Source organism: Otolemur garnettii, unplaced genomic scaffold (assembly GCF_000181295.1).
Source record: "Otolemur garnettii isolate 467f Iridium unplaced genomic scaffold, OtoGar3 scaffold00008, whole genome shotgun sequence".
NCBI classification, from domain to species: Eukaryota; Metazoa; Chordata; class Mammalia; order Primates; family Galagidae; genus Otolemur; species Otolemur garnettii.
The window spans coordinates 22,819,890-22,846,892 of NW_003852403.1; the positions used below are offsets into that span (position 1 = coordinate 22,819,890).

A 27,003-nucleotide genomic window follows, 5' to 3' on the forward strand; every position below is an offset into this window, starting at 1 on the left:
GGAGCATGGTATACAAAGCAAGCACATAGACAGGAGCCCTGGGTGCAAATCCTGACTCCATCATGTGTTAGTCAAGTGATCTTGGACCAGTTTATTTATCTCTCTAAGCTGAGCTTTCTCATCAGGAAAATGGGCATAACCAAATTTGCAAGAGGTTACGAAGAGAAGAAATAATGTATGCCAATTAGGCAGCCAGTACAATGGCCTCATCATTACTGGGTATTCAATTTAGAAACGAGGTGGAAACTCCTCTGGTGAGGGCATAGCACCCCCACCCCCAGCCCCCAGGAAGAAGTGACACACCCAGAAGGAAACAGATAGTAACATTTTTTATTAAATATTACAGTGGATCAAAAAGTACAAAATATCTCTTGCCTGCTATGTGATTGGGAAACTATTGGCACGTAATACAGTATCAAAAGCAGTAATAAGTACAATTTGGAAAACATACAAAATTGAGTGTTTATAGTTGGCTCAGCATTCTTCTGGTAGTGTTTAAACTAATGCAAAGGTTACTCAATAACCTCTCCATTGGGAAACTATATAATATCACTGGGCCATGTTGCTATATACAAATAATCACCTTACAGAGCATAGAGGTTACATAGCTGGAATCACCAAAAAGTATACAATATTTACAACACAGGAAAATTTAAAAAAGTATAAACAGCCAAGAGATTATGCTGCTATTCTTCAGACATATTTCAACCATGGGGAGACAAGCAGAATATCAAATACACCAATAGCCAACACTGGACTTCTAAGTGCTCGAGATAATCATAGCAATGGTGTGGGTCTCACCAGAGTGAAATCGTTCCCATTTCTCTTTAAAATTGGGACAGGAGTAAAACTAGACCAGATGGGACTTGGCTGACCACCACCAAATGTGACTTTGTGGGACATTAAGTGAAGAAGAGAAAGAAATGGTTCTCTTTGAAGGCACACTACATAAAATATTTTTGTGGGACCACCTTGAAATTTTCATCAGACACACCAACACAGTGAAATACAGTACTTGAGAATTCATGCACCAGGTCAGAAAGTTGTAAAGTCCACGTTGAGTTTTAACAAACCCTTCTGTATATGCCCTGATAAACAAGTGAACTTAAGAGCTTCTAGCTAGTAAATAAATAAGTCAGTCCTGTGGCAAATATTACAAGTTCGAATCACTTACTAGGAGGATACTTAATTCCAAAACTTGGTTGGGTTGTTTTTCTTTCTCTCTCTCTTTTTTTTAAAAAATATTTAGTTGCCAAAAGTTAAGCCAGAAGTTGCATGGAAAGCTTTTTTAAAAATATTATTTAGAATCTCCAAATCTCCGATAAATCACGGACTTGAGTGCATTTTGAATTGCAACATTTCTTGGAAGCCACACTTAGTCAATAGATTTATGACTCCGCTGCCAATTAGATTCCACAGTTTCCTTTACAGCACTACCAATAACAATGGTTTGATTGCACAAAGAAAGGCTTGTGCAATTCCATTCAATAATAAGGCCCCTTGAACTCAAACAATGCAAACAAAGCCCTATTTAAGACTTTTTAAAACGTCGTTCTCAGCCAATGAAGAATTCAATGGTCTTTTTGAAAGATTTCCAAGATCTCTGGTCAGAGTTTTAAAACAACACACTGCTTCTGTTGGGAATATATCCCCCCATTTCCCTTGATTCGTCCTGATGTTCTGCTGAGGGTATGAGCTTCCTCAGACAGAAACAGTGAGTCTCCTCTCGGAAGAGATGAGAAAAACAAAAGCTGGACTATGTTAACATTGTTTGAAAATAGTGTGATCGGATTCCAACATGATGAAACCAGACTGAAATCACTGCAGTGGGGAAAACAAATGCCCCATATTACAAATAGATAGGTGACCTCCCCTGGGCACAGACAGCTCCCTTTTTTTTCTTTGAGAAATGAACTCACAGAAACCATATCCGATCTAGCCCATGTCGGCTGCAGGACCACTGAAGTCTCCTTTTTCTTCCATGTTGTCCAATTCTGGGTCCATTCCATCTAGTGCAACTTTCTTATGTGTGTCCTGGCTAACATTTTGCCAGCTGGAATTGGAAATGTTCCCTGCCCCTCCCCCCCCATCTTGTGCAATAGCAGGATAATCTGCACTCACACATTTATAATCTAAATTCTACTAGTCTATCTATGGTTCTATTAAATATATATATATATATTATTCCACAGGAAAGGTAAATAATTAATTGAAGCAAATGGAACTCTTAACACTGGATCTCTACATTCTTTTGTTTCCACCTTTGGATATTAAGTATGTTACACTGAATATTTGGTTTCATATCATGGAGACATCTCAATACAAATGCATGGCATGCATGGCTTGGTTTAAGAGCCGCAGTTTCATTGTTATCAGTTTTGATTATTTTGCAGTCGAGTTACCTATTTGGAAGTTGAAAATTGTCATCAACTTCCATAGAATTAAATATCTCAAGAGGTAAAAGACTTGGATTAACTATGGTTCTAAAGTCTACTGGTAGTGTTGTGGGAGGGGGAAAGTGGCCTGGGGAGTTCATCCAAGCAGTCTTCAGCAGGGAATGGAATTTGGAAGAAAATCCACTCTCTGTATCACTTTAATAGAATTAGAACATGCGTCCACCCTGATGGTACATCCCGGTAGCCAATGGAACCAAGTGGCAAGAATGACAATAAGCATTCTCGACATCTTTTGACTGCTTGAACAGTGTGATCATTTATTTCCAACAATAAAAGAAATCATAAAGCAGACTGTATGGGCAGGTGGTGAAAAACAAGACACAAACCACCTTCTGTGTGTGTGTATACACACGAAACTCGTGCCTCATAAACCCAACGAGGACGATGGCTTTCTTGGAAATGGCTAATCCAGTAGGCCAATTATCCCCAAAGATGCGGCCTGGGAGATTCTTCTTGGGAATGACAAGAAACCAACTTGATGAAGGCAGTGTGACTACTTGTTACTCAAAAGACAGAGGCTTAGAGAAGCTATCAGGACTTCAGCTGCTCCTCCTCTCCGGATGGCTGAGCTCCATCCTCTTCCCGACCCCCTTTCCCAGACCGTTTACAGGGATCAGTGCCAACACCAATGTAAATCACTTTGGCTCCTGTTCTAATTTCTGAAATTCCTAAAATATCTCTGCAGCCCACAAATATGTCCTCTAGACTCTGTTGTTATTCGGCAGCTTGCTGCCAGTGAGGTTTTTGTTTTTATGATTCCTCTGGTATGTAGGACAGTTTCACAGCCTAGATAAGGTAAGTACAATGCTCAATATTTTCACATAACCCAATACTTCAAAGCAAAGCATTTGGCCGGGTAAGCAGTGTATAAGCTCTTTCAACTATGCCATTTATGAGGAACAAAATCCTGAAGTTGCGGATCTGCAAAGGAACGTTCTTTGCACCATTGTGTGTGCTCGACTATTTCTTTTTTTTCGTTTGTTCCACTGAATCAGTTGCTTCAATTTGTAAACAATAACTTTACCACCCAAAGCTGCTCAAAATCAAGATGTGGAAAAATTACAGACACACATGAACAACTACGACAGTCAGTCAGCCTTCAAAACAAAACAAAAACAAAAAAAGACCTGCAAACAAAAGTGGTACTGTTTAATTAAAAAAAAAAAAAGAAGGACAAGAAGGAACTGGGAGAAAATGGAACTACCTGTATATAAATTAGGTGAGCAAACAGTGATATGGATAGTTTTCAGAAGCAAATATATACAGTCAATTGAACAGTGTTTACTTCTCTGGATTGTTTAATAGTGTCAAAATGAAGGATCTACTGAAGTTTCACTATACATTGCATTGATTGAACCTTGGAGAGTTTTAAGATAAGAGGGGCATCCCTTGGCGCATGTTTGCCACTCTTCTTTGCCCCTTCCTTTGAAATGCCTGCCCCCTTTTATTTTTTTGCCTATGTTGTTTCCTGGCAACCCCGAACTCAGATGGGGTCCTCTAAGTTCTTCCCAGTTATACACAAATCCCTCACAAGGCCCACATGCAAAGTGAATGATCTGGAGGTACCAGGGCATCCATCTGTGCTGGAAGGGGGTCAAGACCGACCAGCCAAGGCTGGAGTTGTCCCAGAAAAATCAGGCATGTTTGCCTCCCCTCTCAGCCCCGCCATCTGGGACTGATCGTACCCCCAGGGGAGAAGAAATACTGACTTCTAATTCTATAAGCCATCACTCCAAGGGAAAAACGTGAAGCTGTTAGCCCCGTGCTTTGGGCTGCTGGGCAGAGCTGGGCCTAGAGTTTTGTACTGGGGTGTACAGACGACAGCTGGGAAGATGGAAAGGCAGCTTGAGGATTTATAGCAGCTAAAGGGTAAATGCTGTTGTGCAAAAGGTCCCCATATGAACTTCCTACCGGTGTGGCCGCAGCCAAGTGTCTGTATAGCTGCTGAGAATTTGTTGGCGATGTAAAAATTCCTCTTTGCATCACAAGCGAGTGGAAAGCCAGGGGTTGCATGAGCGGAGAAAGCACAGTCTGGTTTTTCAAGTACTGCAGAGAATGAGAATACCCAGCTGGGACCCTGGAATTGAGACCTGAATTACACAGGCTCCCAGAATACAGACCTGGGAAGATAGGGGAGGAGAGGGGAGGCTTGTGGCCTTCCGATCCACCCGCCGGATGCCCACTGTGCACTGCCTTGATGCCTTCGCTCTCCTGCTCAGAGGCCTTCTCCTTCACAGAGACCTCCTTGGACGGGTCCAGGGGAGACACAGCCCGGGCCTTCTTCCCAGCAATCACAAGGTCCAAATCCTCCAGGCTGCGTTTTATTGGCCGCGCTGCACCAATGTTCTGTGGGCTCATTTTCCGGTGCAGGATGGGGTGCACCATGCCTTCCATCTTCCTGAAATTCTCCAGTCTCACATGGTGGGATTTTCCTGATCTTGAGAGTGATTCGGGGTATTTTTTAGGGGCCGACATGGTCATGGGCGATACCCGACAGGCTTTGGGGTGACAGTCTCGACTCTGGCTGCTCATGACCTGGAACTGGGAGACACCTTTGCTCTCCTGGGGCCCCGTGGCTGAGTGGGCCAGGCCCAGGACCTTGCCAGTGGGTTTGTGCAGGTTCTTGGGAAGGCTCAGATCTGTCGGCTGATCATCCGTAGGGGCTTCTGCTGCGGCTGACTTTTTATCTTGCAGGTGCAGAGACGCGAGATAATTTACATGGAGCTTTTCTTGGTGTTTGTGGGAAGGAAAAGAACTGTTTTCTGACTCTCTGTACATGTCCCTAGAAGGGTACTTGGACGTCTGCTCATTATGAAGGTGGTGTTCGGTGTGTCTGTAGAGGCTGTGGAGATGAGGGGAGGAGTAGAAGTCTGCCAGGAAGCTAGGCATGTGGGCATGGGGGAGTGTCCTTTTCTCTAACAGTTTATCCTTGCCCTCCTGAATTTCTTGCTTCAGGACATAGGAGTCTGCAAGGGGGTTAAGGTGATGCTTGGAGAAGCTGCAGCGGTGGGGTTCGGAGCGACCCAGCTTCTCATGCTTAAAAATGTCATTGATGTTCTTCCTCTCTTCCGAGGCCTTGCTTTTGAAACTCTGGACGTGCTGAATCACCGATGGTCGGCTGACCGCCATGTGGTCGGTGCTCTGGCCGTGGTGGGCCTGGGACAAACCTGAACACAAGTCATCCCTAGCAATCAGTTTCTTTTTGCTGATCAAAGGGGGTGGGGAGCCGTAGGGGTAGCTGCCGGAGAGGCTGGCCCCGCTCACCTGCGACAAAAGCTTTTTCTTGGCCAGTGGGGACATGATGCCTGGGTTGCCCCTTGAGTAGAGCAAGGGCGTGTAGTTGAGTCCGTGGTTTTCGTTCATTGGCCCAGTCAGGTCTTTGTCTTTGAACATGTCAAATGACTGGACCACCAAGACCTTTGGAGTCTGTTTGAGAGCGGTGTGGATGTCGTCACTGCCCAGCTGGTCCACCTTCACGGTGCAGTTGGCAATGTAATCTGCCATTGCGGGCAGTTTGTCATCCTCCATCTCATTCTGGTTTGCCAGCGGTGGCTGTGAGGTGGGGTAGCTGGAAAAGGACCCTTCCTGGAGGTCATTATCAGGGCTCTCTGTAAAACAGCAGGGTTTGGATTCTTGTTTGGAGTCCACCAGATTACTGGGAGAGGCGAGGGACTGTTTACCGGCCCCAGGGACCACCGCTGGATCCCTTTCGGCAGCCAGAGGAGCACTTGCCGGTGGAGGTGCAGGTGCCTTCTCTCCCACCTCCTCTGCAACCTTCTCACTGTTGGAACCTTGATCTGTTTCACTGTCCTTTTCTGGGTCTGCTCTGGACGCCGGGGGCCTCACCGCAAAATCCTGAAACCCTTCCACTTTTTTCTTTATGTCTGTTGTTGCGAGAGGCTCAGAGATGTTTTTCTGGCTTAAAGTCTCCTGTTCTTTCTCTTGCTCTGATGAAACCTGATGAAATATTTCAAAAGACAGAAGAAGATCAAATACACTGACATGTTTTGCTATGAAATAAAATATTACACACGGCAGTTTTTCTTGAAAACTGGCTTGTCAATCAACTCACGGAGTTTGTGTAAAGCTTTATTACTCCTCAATCACGGCTCTAAACAAAGAAATCTAAATTACAGAAACATCAGGGGAAATATGCATATTCACTTTAGTCCCTCATGAAGCACCTATCAAAATAGCAGAGTGTTATGTACTGATGGTATACAATCATATCACTCCCGATTCTAATATATAGTTTAATTCTAAGGTTGTCTTCTTGTCAAATCAGTCAATTATCTAAATGGGTTTTAAATTACATGTTGTGTTTTATGACGCTCCTGAGAAAGATTTTTTTTTTTTAGCACCTCTCTTTCAAAAATCCAACCAACTCCATGTCAACAATAAATACTCTGACTCCTTGTCTCTTTTTGAGAGGGCAAATTTCTCCCTATTATGTTCAATAGACTGCCCTGAACATTAGTAATACTTAAATGTTAATAATTTCTACTTGGTGCCAAGCAACACAGAGATGATGTCAAAATACTGCAAAAGGACCCGGATGCAACAGCAGCCTGGATTCTTGGTTCCTTCTAGTGTACATTTCTTTTAAAGGAAAAAATGAAGTTGTCAAAACTCAGGCAGTGGGTGAGACAAATCTAGCTTTTCTGTTTAATGAAATAAAGTATAGTCAATGAGATGGCCACTCTTTATGGACTCTTACTGACAAAAGCTGTGGTCACAATTCGATTCATTTTAATTGTATTGTGTGTAGCTGTGTAAACTTTGACCTCAAAAGGTCATCTTAACGTTCCATCTGTGACCCAGCGGGTTGACAAGCTCTTGCAAAACTGCTGTCCTTTTGCCCTGACATGTTTTCGTACAACAGTCACAAAATAGCTATATTGATCTGATCTTCCCTCACCCCCCACCCCAGCTCATCCCTTGAACTTTGCTCTTTTCTGTTAAAAAAAAAAAAAAAAAAAGTCTTTAGCTAAGATTGAGAATGCCGATTTAGGGATATGTAAGAATGAATGTTTTAAGGAATCATGCCCATTTTATAGATACTTCTCAAAGTATCTTAAAGACATTTTGCTTTTTAGGAATGAGTTATTTGCTTATCATCTTCATGTCTTTTTTTTTTTTTGGTACTAATAGTTGCCTTTTCCAGTATAAACATCATTACTTGTTCTACATTAATAATCATCATTGGTCTCTTGAGCTTATCTATTACATGAAAATACGGAAAATTGAGTAAGAGAGATGAAAAAGGCAAATTGCATTTAACAGTTAGTTTCTTATGTGGTTAGAGGCTGATGTGGGGCTCTGGGGATTCTTGGACCATTTATGTTTCTATGACCTAGGCCTTCAGGTGTATCAGAGGCCCATGCTTCTGGTTATTATTCCCATTTAGGATGTCTTTGAAAAGCTAGGCAGAAAAAAAATGAAAAGATCCTTTTTCTAGGATGGCATTTTGTATCTACTTTAGTATATTAGATGTTATCATCTGACCAGGTACCCTGCAATCCAATTAAGACAGTGGATTTGACTAGAAGGGGTTTATGTCACCCTCCCTATCTCCACTGTGTTCACTGCTTTCATATCGAAAACATCAAAAATTAAAAACAATGACAACCATGAAATCCAAACCAAAAATCCCAAACACAATCAATGAGAAAGAATAAACCTGGCAAATAACATAGGTCTCTGTCTGAAGTGGGGAGTGGTCCTTACTATAAGTCACCCTGAGAAAGGGTGGGAATTCTACGAAGTTGAGATGACCACATTGTGACCATGTCTGAAATCTAGGACATTCAGAGCTCCCTGAAGGAAGCTGCTGGGGCCTACAGGAGAGAGATCTTAACACTTTTAAGGGTTTCTCTGAACTCCAGGGAGTAAGGCTCCACTCTCAGCAACTGTCACCTCCCAAGATGACAGACTCAGCACATGGGCTGAGGTCCTGCCCACAACCTCCCAAACTGTCTCCAACTCCATCCCCACAGTAGAGTCATTCAAAGGTTCGGCTGGCCCCTTGGTCCTCAGTTTGTCCCCTGGTATTCCAGCACCACTGTACATATGGTAGCTAGTAGAACTCACTGATCTGAAACCCTATAATAAATCACCAGGCCAAGAGAATAAAGGAAAAAAGGAATGTAAGCCTTAACTTGAAATTTCCTTGCTTTTGGCCTTTCATGTTGCAAGCCTGCAGATGTTTAGAAATCTACATCATCTCTCCCCTGGCCCTTCTTTTAGTTACTAGAGCTTAAAATAATTATGAAACTTAAAAACAAAGACCAAAATGCTCTTCTTGGTTAGTAACAACACTGTCTCCTCATTTAAGAGTCACTTTGGTAACTTAATGTCTGAATAAGAGTTTAGGGTGTGTATGTGTGTGTTTTAAGCCAGTGTTTAATTAGGGAGTCTCTTATGTGTTCATTATAAACCTGATTTTTAGGGGGTATTTAATATTAGCACCAAAATTCCCTCTGGGGTTGAATCTTAGAACATGCTGTCTCCAAATGTGGCTGCTAAGTTTTTTTTATGGGCAGCAAGATTTTTTATTATTCATGTTGAAACAGAGCCCAGATCAGCCTACATGACTGGCTGTAAGCTGACGGTAATGGCTTCTACCAAAGGCCTGTTGGAGGCTGTGGGTAGCTGGGGCTTGTTTCAAAAGGTTTAGAAACTACCTGTTAATATGAGAGATAATAATGGTTTCAGAGGAACCATTTCAAAATTCCCCTATAAACAGTATGCACTTATGTTTCTAAATTGGTCTTGACCCAGGGCTGTTGTACAGAGGTCAATTATGGGAGACAAACACATTTCTAAAATTTTTAGGAGAGTCCTGTAGAGACAGAATCCACCTATTCCAACATCCCTTCTCCTGATATTCCCCCCAAAGCATTTTTTAAAGTCACACAACTTACTCAGATAGACTGGCCGTGAGATGGCCAAGAAACTGTGTTTTACAATGGAATACCTTGATTTTAGAGAGCTGTAGCTGTGTTCCTTCCTTCTAAGTCTGGGCAATAAGCTGGACAATAAGCTGGGCTTATTTATTTATATTAAAGACAGAGTCTTGCTCTGCCACCCAAGGAGGAATGCAGTGGCACACAATCACAGCTCATTGTAACTTTGAGCTTCTGGACTCAAGTGATCCTCCGGCTTAGCCTACCCAGTAGCTAGGACTACAAGGGTATGCACACTTGGCTAATTTTTTATTTTTATGTTTTTTTTTTTTTTTTTTTTGTAGAGATGGGATTTCACTATGTTGATTAGCTCTCTCTCAAACTCTTGGCCTCAAATGATTTTCCTGCTTTGGTCCCCCCACACACTGGGATAACAGGCATGAACCACTGCACCCACCTCTGCTACTAATAGTTCTGTGTTGATGTTTTCCTCTTTTTCGATTCTATTCTTGGCCTACCCCATTCAATACTATGCAATTGCATTTCTGCTCCTGAACAAACTCAAAGGTTTTTAGGAACTAGAGAACTATTTGGGGAACTGTGAAGCTAAGATTTTTTTGTTCCTTAATCTAACCATGCAACTGTGCAAGGATACAGCTGTGGATTCAGGGTTCCAGAATACCTCCAGGCAGGATATGTCTCATAGAATTATTTCTGTACCGCAAAACAACTCACCTCTGATGCATCTTGGGGCTTTGGGGCATTCTCTTTTTCTTTCTTGCTCTTAGGCATTTCATGTTTGATGCGTTTGGTTCCTGATACTTTCGTTTTATTCTCATTTTCCTGTGAACTATTCTCCTGTTTCCGAGGTTTGATTGGAGGCAGGGGCTTATCTTCTTCTCCTTTAATAAACCTTTCATATGGTAGGATTAATCTGAAAGGATAGCAGAAGAGAGGATAAGTCTGTTGAGTAATTCTAGTAGCATCACTACTACAGAAGTTTATGTTCCTTTTTTAATACAAGCAACTCACTGAATAACTTCATCTCCAGCGACACTGATGCACTTCTAGAATGTTACTCCACAGTTCAGTGATTTACTTCCTCGTTCACAATCAGTACAAGTAACACATGCACTTCTCTGCAAGACCTCTTTCTGGTTTTGTGGGTCCATACACCAAGGATACCAATGGGAGCATCTGACAGAAATATTATCATCCTCATCACCGCCCATGGCACTTGCCTAAGTGCCAACAACCTCGTCACAATAACAGCAACAACGACAGCTCCTGTTCATTTACCATTCCATCAATGGCTACATGTTGCACACCTACTATGTGCCAGGCAGTGTTCTAGGCAATGAAAACCAGCAGTGAACAAAACATTCAAAGCCCCTGGCCCTCATGGAGCTTATATTCTGGTAGGTACTAGTACATGCCAGGTACATTATAAAGATTATTTCACGTAACCTCCCCAACATCACTCTTAAGTGTTATTGTTGTTGCTCCCTTTTTAAAAAATGGGGAAACTGAAGTCCAAAAAGGTTACACCAGTTGTCTAAGAGTCACACCATTTGTTAGAAGTTGAATTGGAACTTACTTCTGCCCATCTCCAAAGTTTTTATTTTTATTCATGTCAAAATGTAAACCAAACACTTCAGATGAAAAGATCCCTGTGTGGCAGCACAGCATGGCGGAGGGAGGGCTGCCTTTAATCAGCTGTGCTGAGGGGGCAGGTGACTCCTGCAGGAGGAGTTCTGTTTAGGGTGCCAAGTACAAGAGGGACCCAGAGAGAAGGAAAGTGGACAGACCACTCAAGCAGCAAAAATCAGGGAGACTGCAAATTTCAAGCATTTTAATTATATAAATTTTTTTAAAGCAAAGTGCATAAAAATGCTCTAAAAAGAGAAACATCAAACAGCTCTGGTTTTAATCTGTTTTCCCTTTGCGACACAGCTCTTTATCTGAAAGGGAAAAATAGCTGATGTAATTAAAAGGGATGGATTGCATTACAATCTCAGTTTCAACTTCAGTGATTAAAGTTTTTATAATGCATTTGGTATGATTAATGACTCACTGTGGGATTAATACAAGACTCAGCCTTAAAAATATGAACTTTAATACAGCAAACATAATTTGTTTTAAATAAGACAAGTTGACTCAATGAAGAAAATGTACTTGGCTTATCAACAACATAAATCTACTCAAATATTAGGGGTCCTAATTATTTTTAAGCTAAGACTCCTAGGCTAAAACTTCTTCAGTTTGAATATTTGGTAGCTACCTTCAAGTTGATTTCTAGCTATGCCACTGGGATCTCAACTCCTTAACCACACACAAGTTATTCAGGTTTGTGAGGATGGATGTGGGGACATTTGTGATCATAATATTTCACCCTTTAATGAAATACCAAGAAAATTATGGGAAAATCAAATCCTAATTTATGGCATACTAGAAACGAAATTCATTTACTGAGCATGCTCGGACAAGGTATGTGCAAGGAGGCATGAATAATACTTTAGAGCCCTACATCTGGCAGTGGGCCAGCCGTGAAGATCAACACAGCCCATGGGGAATAGTTATCTTCAGATCCCATTACAAACTGAGTTTAAACATGTTACAGCTGCTAAAACTGGAAACTGCTCTCTCTAGGTAGACTTACTAAAATAATATGTGGCTGCCAAATACCTGCTTCCCACTGTAATATTACAGTTAATGTTTATATAATAAAAAGCATAACTAAGCAGAAGAAGAGAGAAAAAAGCAATCTTGTTCGTACTTGAATTTATTCCATCCCATCTGTGAAGTCCCCAATATTTCCCCCAACTCCTTTTATCTGCCCGGTTTTGCCAGGGACTTTATTCCCCTTCAATATTAGCAGGTTGGGGATTTCTGTCTGGGAGAAAAATGCACTGAATATTTCAAACTGGAAAAATATTTTAAATTGAGTTTAATGAAAACATTTTATTGTTGGGACAGATAGGTTTTGTTTTACTTTTGTTTTGTTGCCATGGGAACTCAAGGAGCACTGAAGTCTGGGTATTTCATTGGTTGTTGTTTGCTGGTACCTCCCCTCCCTCAATTTCATTCCCTACTGGAGATGGTGACACCATAGGTACCTTCGTCCCTAAGAAGAAGGACAACATTTCCTCTGAGTATGGGGAAAGGCTGAGAGACAGCAGAGAATTAGGTGGGATAGGTCCCCAGTGGACCCCAGAGGACTCCTCACCCTGGGTTCTGACAGTCTTAGGTCAACCTCCAGCTCTCTAGAGGGGTGCTAAGAAGACTTTGATTTCCTTTTCTTATTTTCTAAGTTTACAAGGCAGGGCAGCATTTTCAGTTCAGTTTTTTTTTTTTTTTTTTTTAATTTTTTTCTTTCATTTTTTTCTCCCCTTCACTCAACTCACCAGCTGGCTGGCCGACAGCAGTAAAAATACATTTCACTTTGCTGGTCAAAGGCCGAAAGCCAGAAGCAGGAAATCTGGAATTAAATGTTTCTTGTATCTGGAAAGAGGCATGACTAAGGTAAAACTGAATCCAAACACAAGCCTGCTTGTTCAAGGCTTCCAGAGGGAAAGAGAGAGAGAGAGAGGAAAAGGAGAGAGGGTGTGTGTGTATGTGCCTGTGTGTGTAAAGGTCAATTGTTTTTTTTCCCCCCCTTCTAAATCATTGAAAGATAATTATAGTGGCTTGGGGGAAAAAAGGCTCCCAAAATAAAACAAGCAAGGCAGCAGCTAAAAGGAAGCAAGTAGAAATATGACCAGCTAAGCTTTGAAGAACAGGGCACCGTCTCTCACAGCACACAAACAATTGCCGCTTCATATAGTGATTTCCTTTTGGCGTGATTTTCGCTGGGTATTTTTTCAGTTATCCTGTCATGGTACAATACAACTGCCCCACAGGATATGATCTTATCATTTCATTATTAGAAATTTTTACCGTACAAGAGGATGAAAGCTATTATAGGTTTCTGAACATGGAAACGTTCGACATACACGCCATGGCATTAGAAACAGGTTAGTCAACAGGAGGTCATATAAAGAATTTAGCATAATGCAACAAGCTTGTGCCGTACAGATGATCATTCCTCAAATATTTGTAGTACAACAAAGATTTAATCAGTTTCTAAACTACACAGATAAAAGCAAACATGCACTCCAGCCCCCAAGAATTCATTAAACAGGAGAAATATCTTCGGTGGACTCGTGACTCTAAGGATGGGGGCTGGGTTTTAGGTGGGTAGAAATAACAGGAAAGAGAAGCAATATATTCATTAGAAAATCCAGAGAGGTCTCTCCCCCTCCTGATCCACATCTTGTCTGGGGGTTGAAAACTGCACAGATAAATGGGCCTTTATTATTTTCTAGATTTCACATTTCAGATTAGCAAAATGCTTATTTATGATGCCATTAATGGATCTGAAATAGGTAAGCCATTATGTATTAAAAAATAACATCTTTTCCATAGGCATAAAGATTTGTAGCAGCATGAGATTTTATTTTTCCCTAGGAATAATACCAGAATAACATTTTCCATCCCAAAGCAGAAACAGTAGGGAGCCTTTTGCTATCACAGAGATTCTTATTAAATTCAGTCACTGTGAAAAGCCAGATTTTCCCCCTTCTCATTCTTCTTCTTTCTTTTTAAAAAATAAAGATGACTTAAAATCAACCCAAGTTAAAATTAACAAATCAAGGGCATTATAACCTTGATTTATTAGCATCTGAGCCATTAAATTATCATCATACATGAAATTGCCGGTTTGAAAAGATTTCGGCTTTGCTAAATCTCAAGTTAAATAATGGTGCTCGCTATACTAGGTTTTTAGATCTGCCTCATCTGATATTATGAAAAATTCAATACATTTCTCTACAGCAGAAGTCAGAGGTCAGCAAATCTATTACTGTAATGTAAGTAATCTGGCAACCTGCCAACTCCTTCTCCTTTTTATTATTTTTTTAAACACCAAGGCAGATAATTTTATATTTACAAAGTCTAAAATCCTCTAGGGCCTTGCCTTTTTTCTTCCGACAAAAAGCAGCAGCCTCGTGTTAGAGAAATGTATATCACACATGTCCTCATCATTTGCATTTCATACAAAAGAAGAAAAGACCCTTCATCTTTATTAGGCAACATCCCCCTCCCCTCTTCATAAGCACAGGAAAAATAATGTCAAATCTCATCTGAACGAGTAACCACTAATGTCTCCTGTATTGATTAATGTTTGCATGGAATGACTGAACTTTTGGGCCAAAACATTTAGCAAAGAGTGCTTAAGAGAAGAAATGAGAGTCCATCTATTTATAGAGCACTGACAAATGGTATTATAATAATGTCTGGAACTGATTCAATCCAGAGAGTGGGGGAAAGAAATGAGAACTCTTTTAGGGTTGCATTTAAATCTCAAACTCAACCCGTATCGCTTCATAGGTACTTTTATGGTGTCAAACCAGTCAGAAATTCTAGGAATGAAGATTTTCTGGTGTGCTTGGGGTAGAATATTTTAAAGGCAGAGGGAAACAAAGTTGGTGTGCACGTAAGGTCAAAAATGCTACTACTATTCTTATACTATTAGGGGTTTTTTTTTTGTGGTAGAAAAGAAATGACATATTGGTTCCGCCAGGGCTTTGGACCTGATCTGATCCCAAATGAAGTCATTACACCTCTGAGTTGATTCCGGGCTTGATAAATTCTAAGGCTTGGCCAGACGTTTCCTTTCACAGCCAGAAATTGAAAATATAACTTCACTGTGAAGTATGGGAAGCAATCTTTCACCAATATGAAGCCAATAAAAGGTATATTTTTCCTTTCTGAAGATGAAGTACACACACTTGTTAAAGTTCCAACAAGTAGAGAGAATTTTTAATCCCACACACTGTTCACCTTTCAGGGTGCTAGACCCGTGGCAGTAAAAAATGTCAGAAGAGCTTCTAGGGGCAGGAGACTAAAGCAAAAGCCAAGTACAGGGATGTGCTGTGTAAACACGCAGAGCAAAGAGGAGACCTCCTCAGTGGGCACAATGCCTGCTGAGCACGACAGCAACGATGACGCTTGGTTTCTGTTCTTTCAAAAGCCAAGCTCTAGCTGAGAAAGACGTAGGCTCCAAAGGAAGATGTCTTCCATTTTGTGGCCTGAAGTTCAGTGGAGCAGAAAAAAATAGTGGGCCATGTGGAACAGCCTACCAGTAACCAAGAGAGCTGAGAAAGAGGCCCCCAGTGTCACCTTCCAATAGACAAGGATGTGAGCTCAAAACCCGCGGCACTCAACCCTGCAGGAAGCAGCCATACTGAGGCGCAGGCTGTGAAGAACGAGTCTACAGCAGGTCCCACCTTGCCGACAAAATGGCACAAGAGTACCATGGATTCTGTGTGAAAGACTTAGCTTGCCCAAAAGCTACCAAAAGCAAACCATCCTGTGTGCTTGAAAAGAAAGGTACAAATGACATCATTTGCATTCTATGCTAAGACACCTGAAAGGGATGGGGTCCATTATTATCAACCACAAAGCATGACCACCTGTCATCAGAAAAGCTCTCTTCCCCGGGAAAACGATCTGCTTAGGGGTGGCGCCTGCGGCTCAAAGGAGTAGGGCACCAGCCCCATATACTGAAGGTGGCGGGTTCAAACCCAGCCAGAAGATGATCTGCTTACCCAGGGGCTTTGTTTTACCTAGGGCAACAGAAGACAGTCTAGAACATTTTTTGAAGGTTTTCCTACTCTCCATTTGACCCCTGGAAAGGGTGGGAGACTTGTTTCTTAGGACCACTGATAACTCTGACACCACCCTTCTTGGTCCCAGAGTAAATGAAGAGAAGAAAAAAGGGACGTGGTGCTGGGCGCCCATAAGCATGAATCAGCACGGGAGATCAACGATGAAAACGCCCCTGAACTGGAGTCATGTGGACTTCAGAGGACAGGTCTAGTGGCAAGCGGGGAGAGTGGAGAAACTTCGGCTTGTTTTTATATATGGCTAAGGCATTACAATATTAATAGCAGTTACCATGCAGTTAAGCTCCCAGTAATACCAGCACCTTTGTATTATAGAAAGAAAGAACCACAGGTATATTATTTTATCCACATTTTATGGATGACAAAACTGAGGTTGAGGGCTCAATGATTAAGTGACTAGTCAACTGAATGCCAAGTGCCACAATTTGCCCTCAAACACAGACATGCCTCCTCTGCTGGTCTCAGTTACCCTCCCCCAGCAAGACAGCTGTTAAGTACAATGTGGGGGGGATGCTGAAACAATCACCCCTGCCTGGGTTAAGGGAATTGCAAGCTCTTAAGCTTCACTTCATTCAAGAAGGTTGGAATGGACTGACTTGTGTCCCAGTGATTCTAAATACATGCTCACGACAGAACGGTGCCCACGCCTTCACAATGCCAGCCAGCAAAGATGGCAGCAGCTACTCCTCTCAATGAAAAAACAATGACTAACTCAGAATCAAGTTGCATGCATCCATTTCAAGAATAATAAACAAACATACTCAGTGTTTTCAATGTGACGTTCATTCTCCCAAAGAAGGCAGGCAGTGTCCATATGCAAAAATAGGCAAACAACGATCGCATTGAAGTCCCAGGCATGTTAAGATACTACCGGTTCCCGAGCTTCTGAAATGTTTAGCGAGTCCCCCACAACATTTATTATTTTGGTCAAACTTCATAATAACTTGTGCAAAACAGAATGTTCCAAGAGGTTTTCAGTGGAAGAGTTAAGGATACATTTTAATGGTAAACAATTATATTCTTCTGTCATGTGATCCTTTTTTCTCCTTTCTTTTTTGGAAACATGCTTTCTGAATTTTCAATAGTTCCTTTGTGAAGGCATCTGTTACTCACATAATTGAAAAGATGTTTGTGCAGCGGCACGCATGAGAGTACAGTTATTTAATCTTAATGATAAAGCCCCGAGGACAGAAAATCAGAAGCAGAAACCTTTTTTGTTATTTATCAAAAATAAAAGAGGGCTAACCTACCTAATCTAGTCTCAAATTCAAATTCGCACTTGATGAAAACAATCAATAAAACCTGGGACCTGCAAAGTTTCTGACACACTCTAGCGTTAGTTAGGTTCAAACGGGTGGGGAGGGCGGGAAGGGCAAAAACAAAAATGAGACAATAAAAGAGCTTGACAAAGAAAACCTGCTGTTTGGCCAGCCTTTTTTTTTTTTTTTTTTGGGTCACACAAAGAACCCGCTGTAGTTTACAGCATGACATACACACTTGATTAGTTTGTGCCTGGGGGTGTTTTTACACTCGACAGTGTAAACTCTAACTTCTATTAATTACAACTTTGCATTTAGAGGAAAATTTAAGAATTTTTAAATAGAGATTTTTTTTTCAAAGGCCGTGGTTTATTTATTTATTTCTTTTAAATAGAAACCAGTTTTTCAACTCCAGGGTCTGGCGAGGGTTTTGTTTTCCTTCTTTAAAAGTTTCTTGAAATATCCAGGCATTGGAAAATTATCAGAGCATTGTAGGCATGCTGAGCGATAGAGAGCGTGAGGCTGTTGTTTATGAGATTACCCGACTGTCCTTTGGAGATAAATTCTTTACAGGAGATAAGAAGCAGCTCCTCTGGGTGTGGGGTGCATGTGCTGACCTGACTTGGGTCTCTGTGAGGACAAGCCTGGCAAGGTGCAGATGGAAGAGAACCCACACCACCTCAGCCTGCCTAACTCTGAGCAACTGTGTTTGATTTCCTGGGCTGCTGGCTGTTGAAGATGGCCAGGAGACCTTCTGGGGGTCTGGGGGAAAGATGAGGGGGCCTGGGCAGCAGTGTTGTAGAGGCAGGCCTCACATAGTGGCCACTGGCCAGGACTCCCATGAACAAAACAGTATCTGGGAAGGAGATGCAAGTGCACAGATCGGGCACCCCCCCACCCCCACTGGGGAGGACAGGCCCACTCTGCCTGTGGGACTTTTGCATTACAGAGTTAATACACATTGAGCGGATAAACGACAATACCCCCTTGGAGGTATCTGGGGAAATTCAGGCTTAGACCTCTCCTGATCTTCCCTTCTACCACTTTTTCCCTACTTTTTTTGTGTTTGTTTCAGACAGTCTCATGCTGTTGCCCAAGCTAGAGAGCTATGATGTCAGCCTAGCTCACAGCAACCTCAAACTCCTGGGCCCAAGTGATCCTCCTGCCTCAGCCTCCTTCCTGGGTAGCTGAACTACAGGCGCCCGCCACACCTGGCTAGTTTTTCTATTTTTAATAGAGATGGGGGGTTCACTTTGCTTAGGCTGGTCTTCAACTCTTGAGTTCAAGGGATCCTCCTACTTCGGCCTCCCAGAGTGCTAGGATTACAGGCATGAGTCACCATGCCCAACCAGCCTATTCCCTACTTCTTATTTATTTATTTATTTTTGAGACAGAGTCTCACTTTCTTGCCCCGTAGAGTGCTGCAGCATCATAGCTCACAGCAACCTCAAACTCTTGCCTCACCCTCCCAGGTAGCTGGGACTACAGGCTCCTTAACACCTGGATATTTTTAAAGACAGTCTCAACTCCTGAGCTCAAAGCCACTCACCCATCTCAGCCTCCCAGAGTGCTAGGACCACAGGTGTGAGTCACTGAGCCTGGCCCTTCCCTTCTTCTTTACACACATTTTCCAGAGGGAGTTGCTCCTTTCATTTGGATTTAATTTAGTTCATTTAACCCCTATTTCTTGAGTCCCTGATGTGCTCATAATGCTGTACTTGGCACACTTGGGAAGTTTCAAGGAAGGAACTATCATACGGTCCTTGCTCTCAAGAGTAGTTGCTAGTCTCAAACTTCTGTAACTGAAATTATTTTAGTTAACATGTAATGATCTATCCTCAGTTCTATCCCTGTATCTTTAAGATCCAGTTCAAGTTCTAGATCCTCCAGGAATTCTCTGCTCATTTCCACTGGAAATTCTTTTTTCTTTCCTTGATCCCTGTTGAACTTACTTCTATCTATTACATAACTGTTTTTTGCAGACTTCAATATTTAACTCTCTCCCATATGTGTATGGCCTATGAGTCAGATCTTACGATAAGTTAGTAATTCAAGAGTCACGGCCTTTTCTAGGTCTAATGAGGTGGAGTGGGCACCTGAGGGTGTCGTACCGGGAAGGACTCTGAGGTTGAACCTGGGCTTGGGGGAAGCAGTGTCATGTTCCCTTGGCTGTCTCTGCTATAAATGTTGTAGAATGGGCACCTCCTCAGGGTTTGCCAGGACTGTTCTAAACTCTTTGGGGCATACATTCTCATCACCTCTGAGGATGCTCTGTATGTGGCAGAAGTTAAAAAAACACCAACTGGATCTTGTGGACTGCAGTACAGGAAAATGGCTGTTAATGGAACAGCAAATCTATCCATTTGGATGGGAGAGGAGAGAGCTTCTTACCAATTTCAAGGGTAATCTTAGGTTGCATTGATAGACTAGCATTGCCTGCATCCCAAGAAGTACTACCATGTGCAACATCAACAGTAGCTTCGGCTATTCTGAGTGACACAAACCTCTTCTACATGAGACCAAGCCAAGCTGGGAAAAGTTTATAAATCATGTCTGGAGGCTTGGTTAAATGGCATAGGAAGACTTAAAGTGAGAGAGGTGCTTTGACCAGTTCTAGAAGCCCATCTCAGAGAAAAGAGAGCACAGGAGAGTCAGTGAGCTGGGGCCACTGGGGAACCACAGAAGGCACTTTGCTCAGCACGTGGAGGAGTGTTAGAGGAAGAAGGACCTCAGCAGGGAGACCTCCTCCAAGTGCTCCCGCTGCAGGAAGCTGGAGGAGAGGCTGGGCAGTCTTCCTGGCACTGGGCAGCCTGCAGGCTGTGATGCCCATGGCCATGCTTGGTATAGCTTAGATAAAACCTTTTCAGAAAAATTAGAGCCAAGATTTCTAAGTTAGGTTGTTGCCTATGAAAAAGGATCTTGAAAACCTGAAGGGTCAGGAAGTGTACAGACTGCATCTGTCTATAGCGGGCTCATCTCACGGGGCCTTGCTGGCCCAGCTGGGTGTGCTCACTGCCCGCTTTCCCAGCTCACTTCCTGGGCCCACCTGTGCTGCCTGTCCCCGTACATTCTAAGTGTGTGACCCTGAAGTGCAGCAGTGCTTCTCCAATGACCTGGGTGATGGACTAACTTTCTAAATTCCCTATCTGTTGCTGACTTATGCTTTTGTAAACTACTGTAAAAATGAATTCCTAGGAAAATGAAGTCTTAAAAAGCATACAAAATACAAGCTTCAATTTTTCATTAGCTTCAATGGACATGTTAGTCTGGCAAATTTCAGCGTCAGTGTATCAACGCTTACTTGCCATTGTCATGCTTAGCTTCTTTTGGGTAAGTAGCAAATGGTTCACAGATGTGTCAGAAGATCTCATCTGAGTGACACTGGTCTAGGGAGTTATTAAGGAATCTCTCAAAATAAAAATGAGATTCAACCTGTGACTTTCTGAATTCTGTATTTATTAACTGCAAGGGTGTCGAGAATGTGCAGAATTGGCAGGGCGTGGTGGCTCACGCCTGTAACCCTGAGATGAGTAGATTGCTTGAGCTCAGGGGTTCGAGACTAGCCTGAGGAAGAGCAAGAGCAAGAGCAAGACCCCAACTCTACTGAAGAAAGAAAAATTATTTCTGGGCATGGTGGCACAGGCCTGTAGTCCCAGCTATTCATGAGGCTGAAGCAAGAAAATCGCCTGAGCCCAGGAGTTTGAGGTTGCAGTGAGCTATGATGCCACAGCACTCTGCCCAGGGTGACAGAGTGAGACTCTGTCTCAAAAAAAACAACCAAAAAAAGAATGTGCAGAATCATATCCCAAATGTGAACAGAACTATACCTTCCCTTCCCTTGGCCTTTTTCCATGGCATGATTAATTGAGTTCCTGAGACCCTGATATATTTTTGGTTTTATCTTAAAGCACGTGCTTATCTTATTCATAACATGAAGCCTCTCACACCCTGCCTTCTACCTTCAGAGAAAAAAAGAAGCAAATGCATCTGCCTTGGTGGCCTACCCTAAGTCCCTGCAAAGGCAGCTGCCCCCGCCACACAGCACAGCAGCGTTGTCCAAGCAATGCTTATGGGAAACGCAGGCGGTTAGACTCTGGAATTGGGCATTACGTATGCAAGAAGATGAAGCACAATTACTCATTTCCCTCACAAACAAATACATTTGTTTATGATTCTGATTTTCTAAACACTCAGAGAAGCACATCACAAAGCGCGTTGGCCTTAATGCTCCTTTTAAAATCCCTAATAACAACTTCATGTGCTCCACAGAAAAAGACCATGGAATTTATTCAGGAAAATTAAAACCAGTAATCTGGTATTCTGTGTTAAGAATTCTCCCCCTCCTCCGCTCCCTGCATGTGCTCAAAAAACTTAAAAAAAAAATTCTGCATGTAAAAACAAAGCCTTTAAAGTGAATTATCATTCCAGAAAATCAAGCTAAGAGAATTCCATAAAAGTAGCCATTTTCTTTTTGGTCCCTTCACGGATAAACGAAAGTGATTCGGTACCTACTGTAGAGGGCTGGACGAGAAAGCAAATGTTCCATTTAGAAGGGTCCTACCTAAGAGGAGGGAGACACTTTTCTTTGCATAGTAATCTGCAGTAACTTTATCTATAAATCCTGAGCAAAAAGTGTCCAGAATCACCACATTTCATTAGTGGTGAAATTCATCTGCCGAGTGTGAGACATCTACATAGTCACAGCCTTGCGATGGGAAAACATTAATGCTTTTTATATTGGTAATCATCTGTAACACGAGCAATTAAGTACAGTACTAATGGACTATGGCCAGGAGCCTGGTACTAATATTAAAAACTGACAGAGATGAATAGGTTTGGAAGCAAAACCAGGCTGACAAAGACATTTTTATGAAGTGCCTGGACCTATTTGATTTAAACCAATCAGAGGCAAGTTTGGACGAGTCAGACCTTTGGTTGACAATGATGTATTCACAAGCATTGTAGCATTTCTGCTATGCCTTAAATAAAAACACCCATTGATTCTTTTCAACAACCCACACTTTCATTATTACACTCATTAATAAACCAAAAGGGCCCAACTAATATACAAGTAACATTTTACTGAGGAACCGGCTACTTTTTTCTTGTTGTAAAATGAAGACGTTTACTGGCAACATGAGCCACAGTGCATGAAAAATAAATCAGTGGATAATGCACAGATCACTTATTTCTTCTGCATCTTCTAGGAAAACAAAGCTGGTGGGAGGGAATTAGGAAAAGGACTAATTCTCTTTAATAGAGTGAGAAGAATGAACGACCAGATGAACCAGCAGTTCGGAAGGCTTTAACAACTTGCAAAGGCTTCCCCAGACTGGACATTTCCCCACAAAGTCCTGTCCCTTCTCAACTCCTTGAACTTCTTACTAACAGTGACTTTGCACCCATCTAGCCACCTCTGTTTAGTCTGTATCCATGTAGCCTTTGACTAGCAAGAATGGATGAAATCCACTATAATCACAATATTTTAGCCGAGACCTTCAGCCTTTTCTTTGAACAGATCTGCACGTCCTCTGCCCTTCTCTGGTAGAACTAACTAAAGAAAAGACACCTAGAGCAAGAATTCTCAGCCCCCCTCCCACCCAAGGGGTATAGGTGATTCCTTTAAGATCATGCTTGGTTCAAATGAGCAGGAGTGGGCCTGCCCTAGGAGTGCCGCCCCTCACGCTTGAGCCAGCTCTGCAGAGTTCCTTCTCTGAGCTCCTGGTTGGGGGACTTCCTCTTCCCGGGGATCTGATGCCCTGCTCTTTAAGGCACATGCTCCAAAGTTCAGGGTGCTGATACCCCAACCTCTTCTCTCTATTCCCTCATGCCTAGACAATGTGGAGTTACTTCCTCCAAGTTAACTTAGTGCCTCATGTCAATACTTGGCTAAGCAACTGCCCTAGTAAATTATCTTTGCTGAATACCTTGTCGATTCCTGTTTTCCTTCCTACATCCTGACTGATACACTGACGAAACAAATTCTAGATTTGGAGAAGTGACATAGCTCTTCAAAATAAACCAGAGGGACACCAAACCTTTGTGAAATATCCAGTGTGCTCCCAAGAAGGAGGAGATAAATATTTTAAACATCTTTAATAATGTTTCTTAATTGCTGGAGTTTGTCGCATCTCTACTGGAATTTTCTGATTTGACTGTTTGAGGGCTTTGGTGGGGGGAGAAATCTGCTACTCAAAGAGGTTAATCATAAAACAAAGTACACAATCCTCAAAAGAATACATCTTGGCATTTCATTTAAGGCTGAGGCTACTTTTATTCACATGACTGTATACACCACATGCCTACACACACAATACCACTAGATTCACTCCTTCTCTGCCTCCCAAAACTTACCTACTTATTTTTTGACCATGGGGTGCTTTGTAATTCATTTGATTGATATTTCTATTCTTTAACTAGGTGAGCTAGCTTATAGCTATGGTTTTTCTTTCTTTCTTTTTTCGTTTTAAGAGACTGGGTCTCACTCTGCTGCTCAACCAGACTGGAGTGTGGTGGTGTGATCACAGCTCACTGTTGTCAACTGGGCTCAAGCGATGCTCCCACCTCAACCTCCCAACAGGCTGGGACACAGGCACAACACACCCGGCTAAGTTTTAAAATGTTTCTTATAGAGATGGGGTCTTGCTATGTCAAGCTGAACTTCCCACCTCAAGGGATCCTCCTGTCTCAGCTTCCCCAAGTGCTGGGATTATAGGCATGAGCCACCAGCCATCCTTTTTCAAATTTTAATTGCTATCTGGTCCTCTATGTTTCATGGCTGAGGTGCTGGGAACATCTGCAGATGGAAGAAGGGGATGTCTGCTCCCAGAACAGAGTGCAGAGACCATTTCTAATAAAACTGTTCTGACTGAAGCCTTGATTCCTAAGTCAAAAACAAAGAAACTATGGTAACCTTAGATGTTATTTCCAGAACTCTCACCTGAGCCATCAATGCTATTTTGTACCAGGACATCAGCAGTGTATCTTATATATACAGTGGGAATGTATAAGCTTTCATATTAAATATTGAGAGAAGTAACACATTTAAAAAACTGATACACTGTACTGAGAAGTAGCACTGCAAAGAGTAATAAATTTGAATGTCTTTACCAAGTTTTAAAAGGCCTCTGGATTACAACCCTGCTAACTAAAGCAATCTCTTGGGAATATTTGGTGGGAATTTTTCATGGTGTATTAAACCAAACTCAATTTACTCTTGGATGGTCACACCCAAGAAGCTGAGTTAAATGCAGTACAGATCAAAGTACGACTGAACTTGAACATGACTGAGAACAGATGGGTGACACGGCATCACCTGAGGATGCACATATGTGTATGTGAGACCCTAGGGAAGTGCCAGTTATAAGGAGGTGGTCATGACCTCAGCATGTTAAGTATGGGCTCTAATCGCAGAGGAAGGAGAACACATGAATTTGCTAACTGGTCTTCCGTGGTGTGGGTAACAGAGTCCTCATGCGAAGGAAAATCTATTCCTGGGGATACAACCTCTTCAGTGGGCTCATTTCCTAGTGTTTCTTATTTGCACTCTCATCACTTTTCTGAAATAGGCTGAAATTGTTAGAAAACTAAGCTTGGTGAGATTTCTCAGGTCAAAGAAGAAAAATACCAAGATGAGAAACAAACAACAGATCTAATCTGGGGCCATTTTTCTTATTATTATAAGAAACGCTCACTTTTCAATGTTAACACAGTTACAAGGCAATCTCACAGTAACACTGCAGACCTCTGTTTCCCAGAACCTAAAGCTTCTCAGTCCACAGATCCTACAGAGAAGTACTGAGTAATCTAAGTTTGGGGGAGGGGGAGGCATTGTCAGGCAGGTGGTCACAGGATAAAACCAAACTAAAGAACATCTAATTTTAGTACCTGTAACCAGAGAAAGCCACATTCCCCGAAACTCACAAGGCTGTATGCCAAGTAAAATGCCAGAGGGATATTTGCTGTTTCCCAAAAGGTCCTTTAAACTTCCTCAGGCTGATCCTTGACCAGAAGCTCCGTCCAGTTAAAAGTGTCTTACTTTTAATAAGGCAAGGACTTCCCAAAACAGCTCCTTACCTTTCGTAGTGTCTGCGCGTGCAGGTGGCGGCGCTGGTACTCCCAGGATTACCGCCTAATTCATCATAAATATGTTTCCATTGACGGCGGGCTGTTATCTGAAAAAATGGCAAGGGGAGATTCAATGTTGCGTCCTAAGAGATTCACAGTTCCAGGCTTCAATATATATAATACATACACAACATTCAGAAGAGAACAGTCTATTCTGGAAATCCAGGAACAGAGAAGCCCAAATGAGTATGCAGTGAGGCTTAGGGTTTTATAGCCAGATCTCACTTTTGCCACTTTTCTTTACAATAAAAATGGAATTCTGCTCTTGGATCTCTATTTTGTCACCTCTGGTGCATTTCACTTAAGGCCCCTCCCTGGAGTCCCATAGCTATTTGCGAATATCTCAGACTCATGTCCTGTTCCTTTAGGTCACGTGATACGAAGTAGTAAAATATAATCAGATTTTAGCTCAACTGTATCTTAGTTCATCAGTTTAAATGAATCAAAACTAGCATTGGTTGTCTGAGGCACCTGGAGATGGGTGACAGGACACACGGGTAAAACAGAATTTCCACTAAACATGCTTTTGTATCTTCCGATTTTTGAACCATGCGATGTACTGCCTATTAAAAAAACTAAATAAGTGTATGGGGGCAGTGCCTGTGGCTCTAAGGAGTAGGGTGCCAGCCTCATATGCCAGAGGTGGCGGGTTCAAACCCAACCCTGGCCAAAAAACAAACAAAAAAAAAAACTGAACTAAATAAGTGTAATACACATATTAATTTAAATGATGGAATTGGCTGTGGAACTTATAGTCATTTCATATATTTTTATGTCACCTTCTCTAACCATTAAAACAAAACAAAAATCTGAAACTGTGTTATGTCCCAAGCTGTTTGTTTTTATTCACTTAGGTCAGAATAATGGGATATTGATCAAATCCTAGAAAAACAAATACATTCCAAAGTTAAAATGCTAGCTATGTATATTTTTGAGTTGAGTGAATAAAAACAGACAGCTTGCAACACACAGAGCTGTACCCTATGGTCTAATTTTATTTTTTCTTTAATTTTATTTTTGTACATAAATTAAGAATTTACAAAATAACAGATGCAAGATCTGGCAAATGATTAATTTGGGAAAAATCACGTCATTTACTACATCCAAGCAAGTCTAATGTTTCCTTGAAATTGGGAAGACAGAATAAGTTCAGAGGCCATTGTGAACATTTCTAAGCAGGGTTACGGGAAAACACTGTTTGTTATTGGAGTGAGTAGGGGACAGGGTGTGGCGAGGGTGCCAGTGGCATTTAACACAATCAGAGCAGGCAACTTCTTTTGAAAAATACCCATAGAGCTCCCAGTGGAGTTCACCAAGGAGCTAAAAGCAGCAATCAGGGGGGAAAAGAAATCTCAACTTGCAAGCAAGGTGCAGTAATTATAATCTAAGGAGGAGGAGATGGTGGTTAAATATTATAGGGTAAGTGGTACCTTTTCCATTTCAAGTAAAAGAAACCCCTTCATTTCCCTAAGTCCTTCTCAATAGGCCCTCAACTAACCTTGAGACAATGTTAGTTTTGCATTGTTCAATT

The 27,003-nt window shown here is 42.0% G+C and overlaps 1 protein-coding gene across 2 annotated transcripts in view; it reads right to left on the bottom strand.

Annotated features, from left to right (window-relative positions):
• Positions 1 to 310: 310 nt before the first annotated feature.
• The window catches only part of ARID5B (AT-rich interaction domain 5B), a 183,264-nt gene continuing 156,571 nt past the window's right edge, over positions 311 to 27,003 (bottom strand). For both annotated transcript variants that reach the window (XM_003783633.3, XM_012801418.2), the window contains 3 exons: positions 25,422 to 25,519; positions 10,097 to 10,295; positions 311 to 6,413 (listed from right to left, as the gene is read on the bottom strand). In XM_003783633.3, the coding sequence (XP_003783681.1) occupies positions 4,248 to 6,413; positions 10,097 to 10,295; positions 25,422 to 25,519 (2,463 nt within the window). In that variant the 3' untranslated portion in view covers positions 311 to 4,247. The remainder of the gene's footprint in view (positions 6,414 to 10,096; positions 10,296 to 25,421; positions 25,520 to 27,003) is intronic.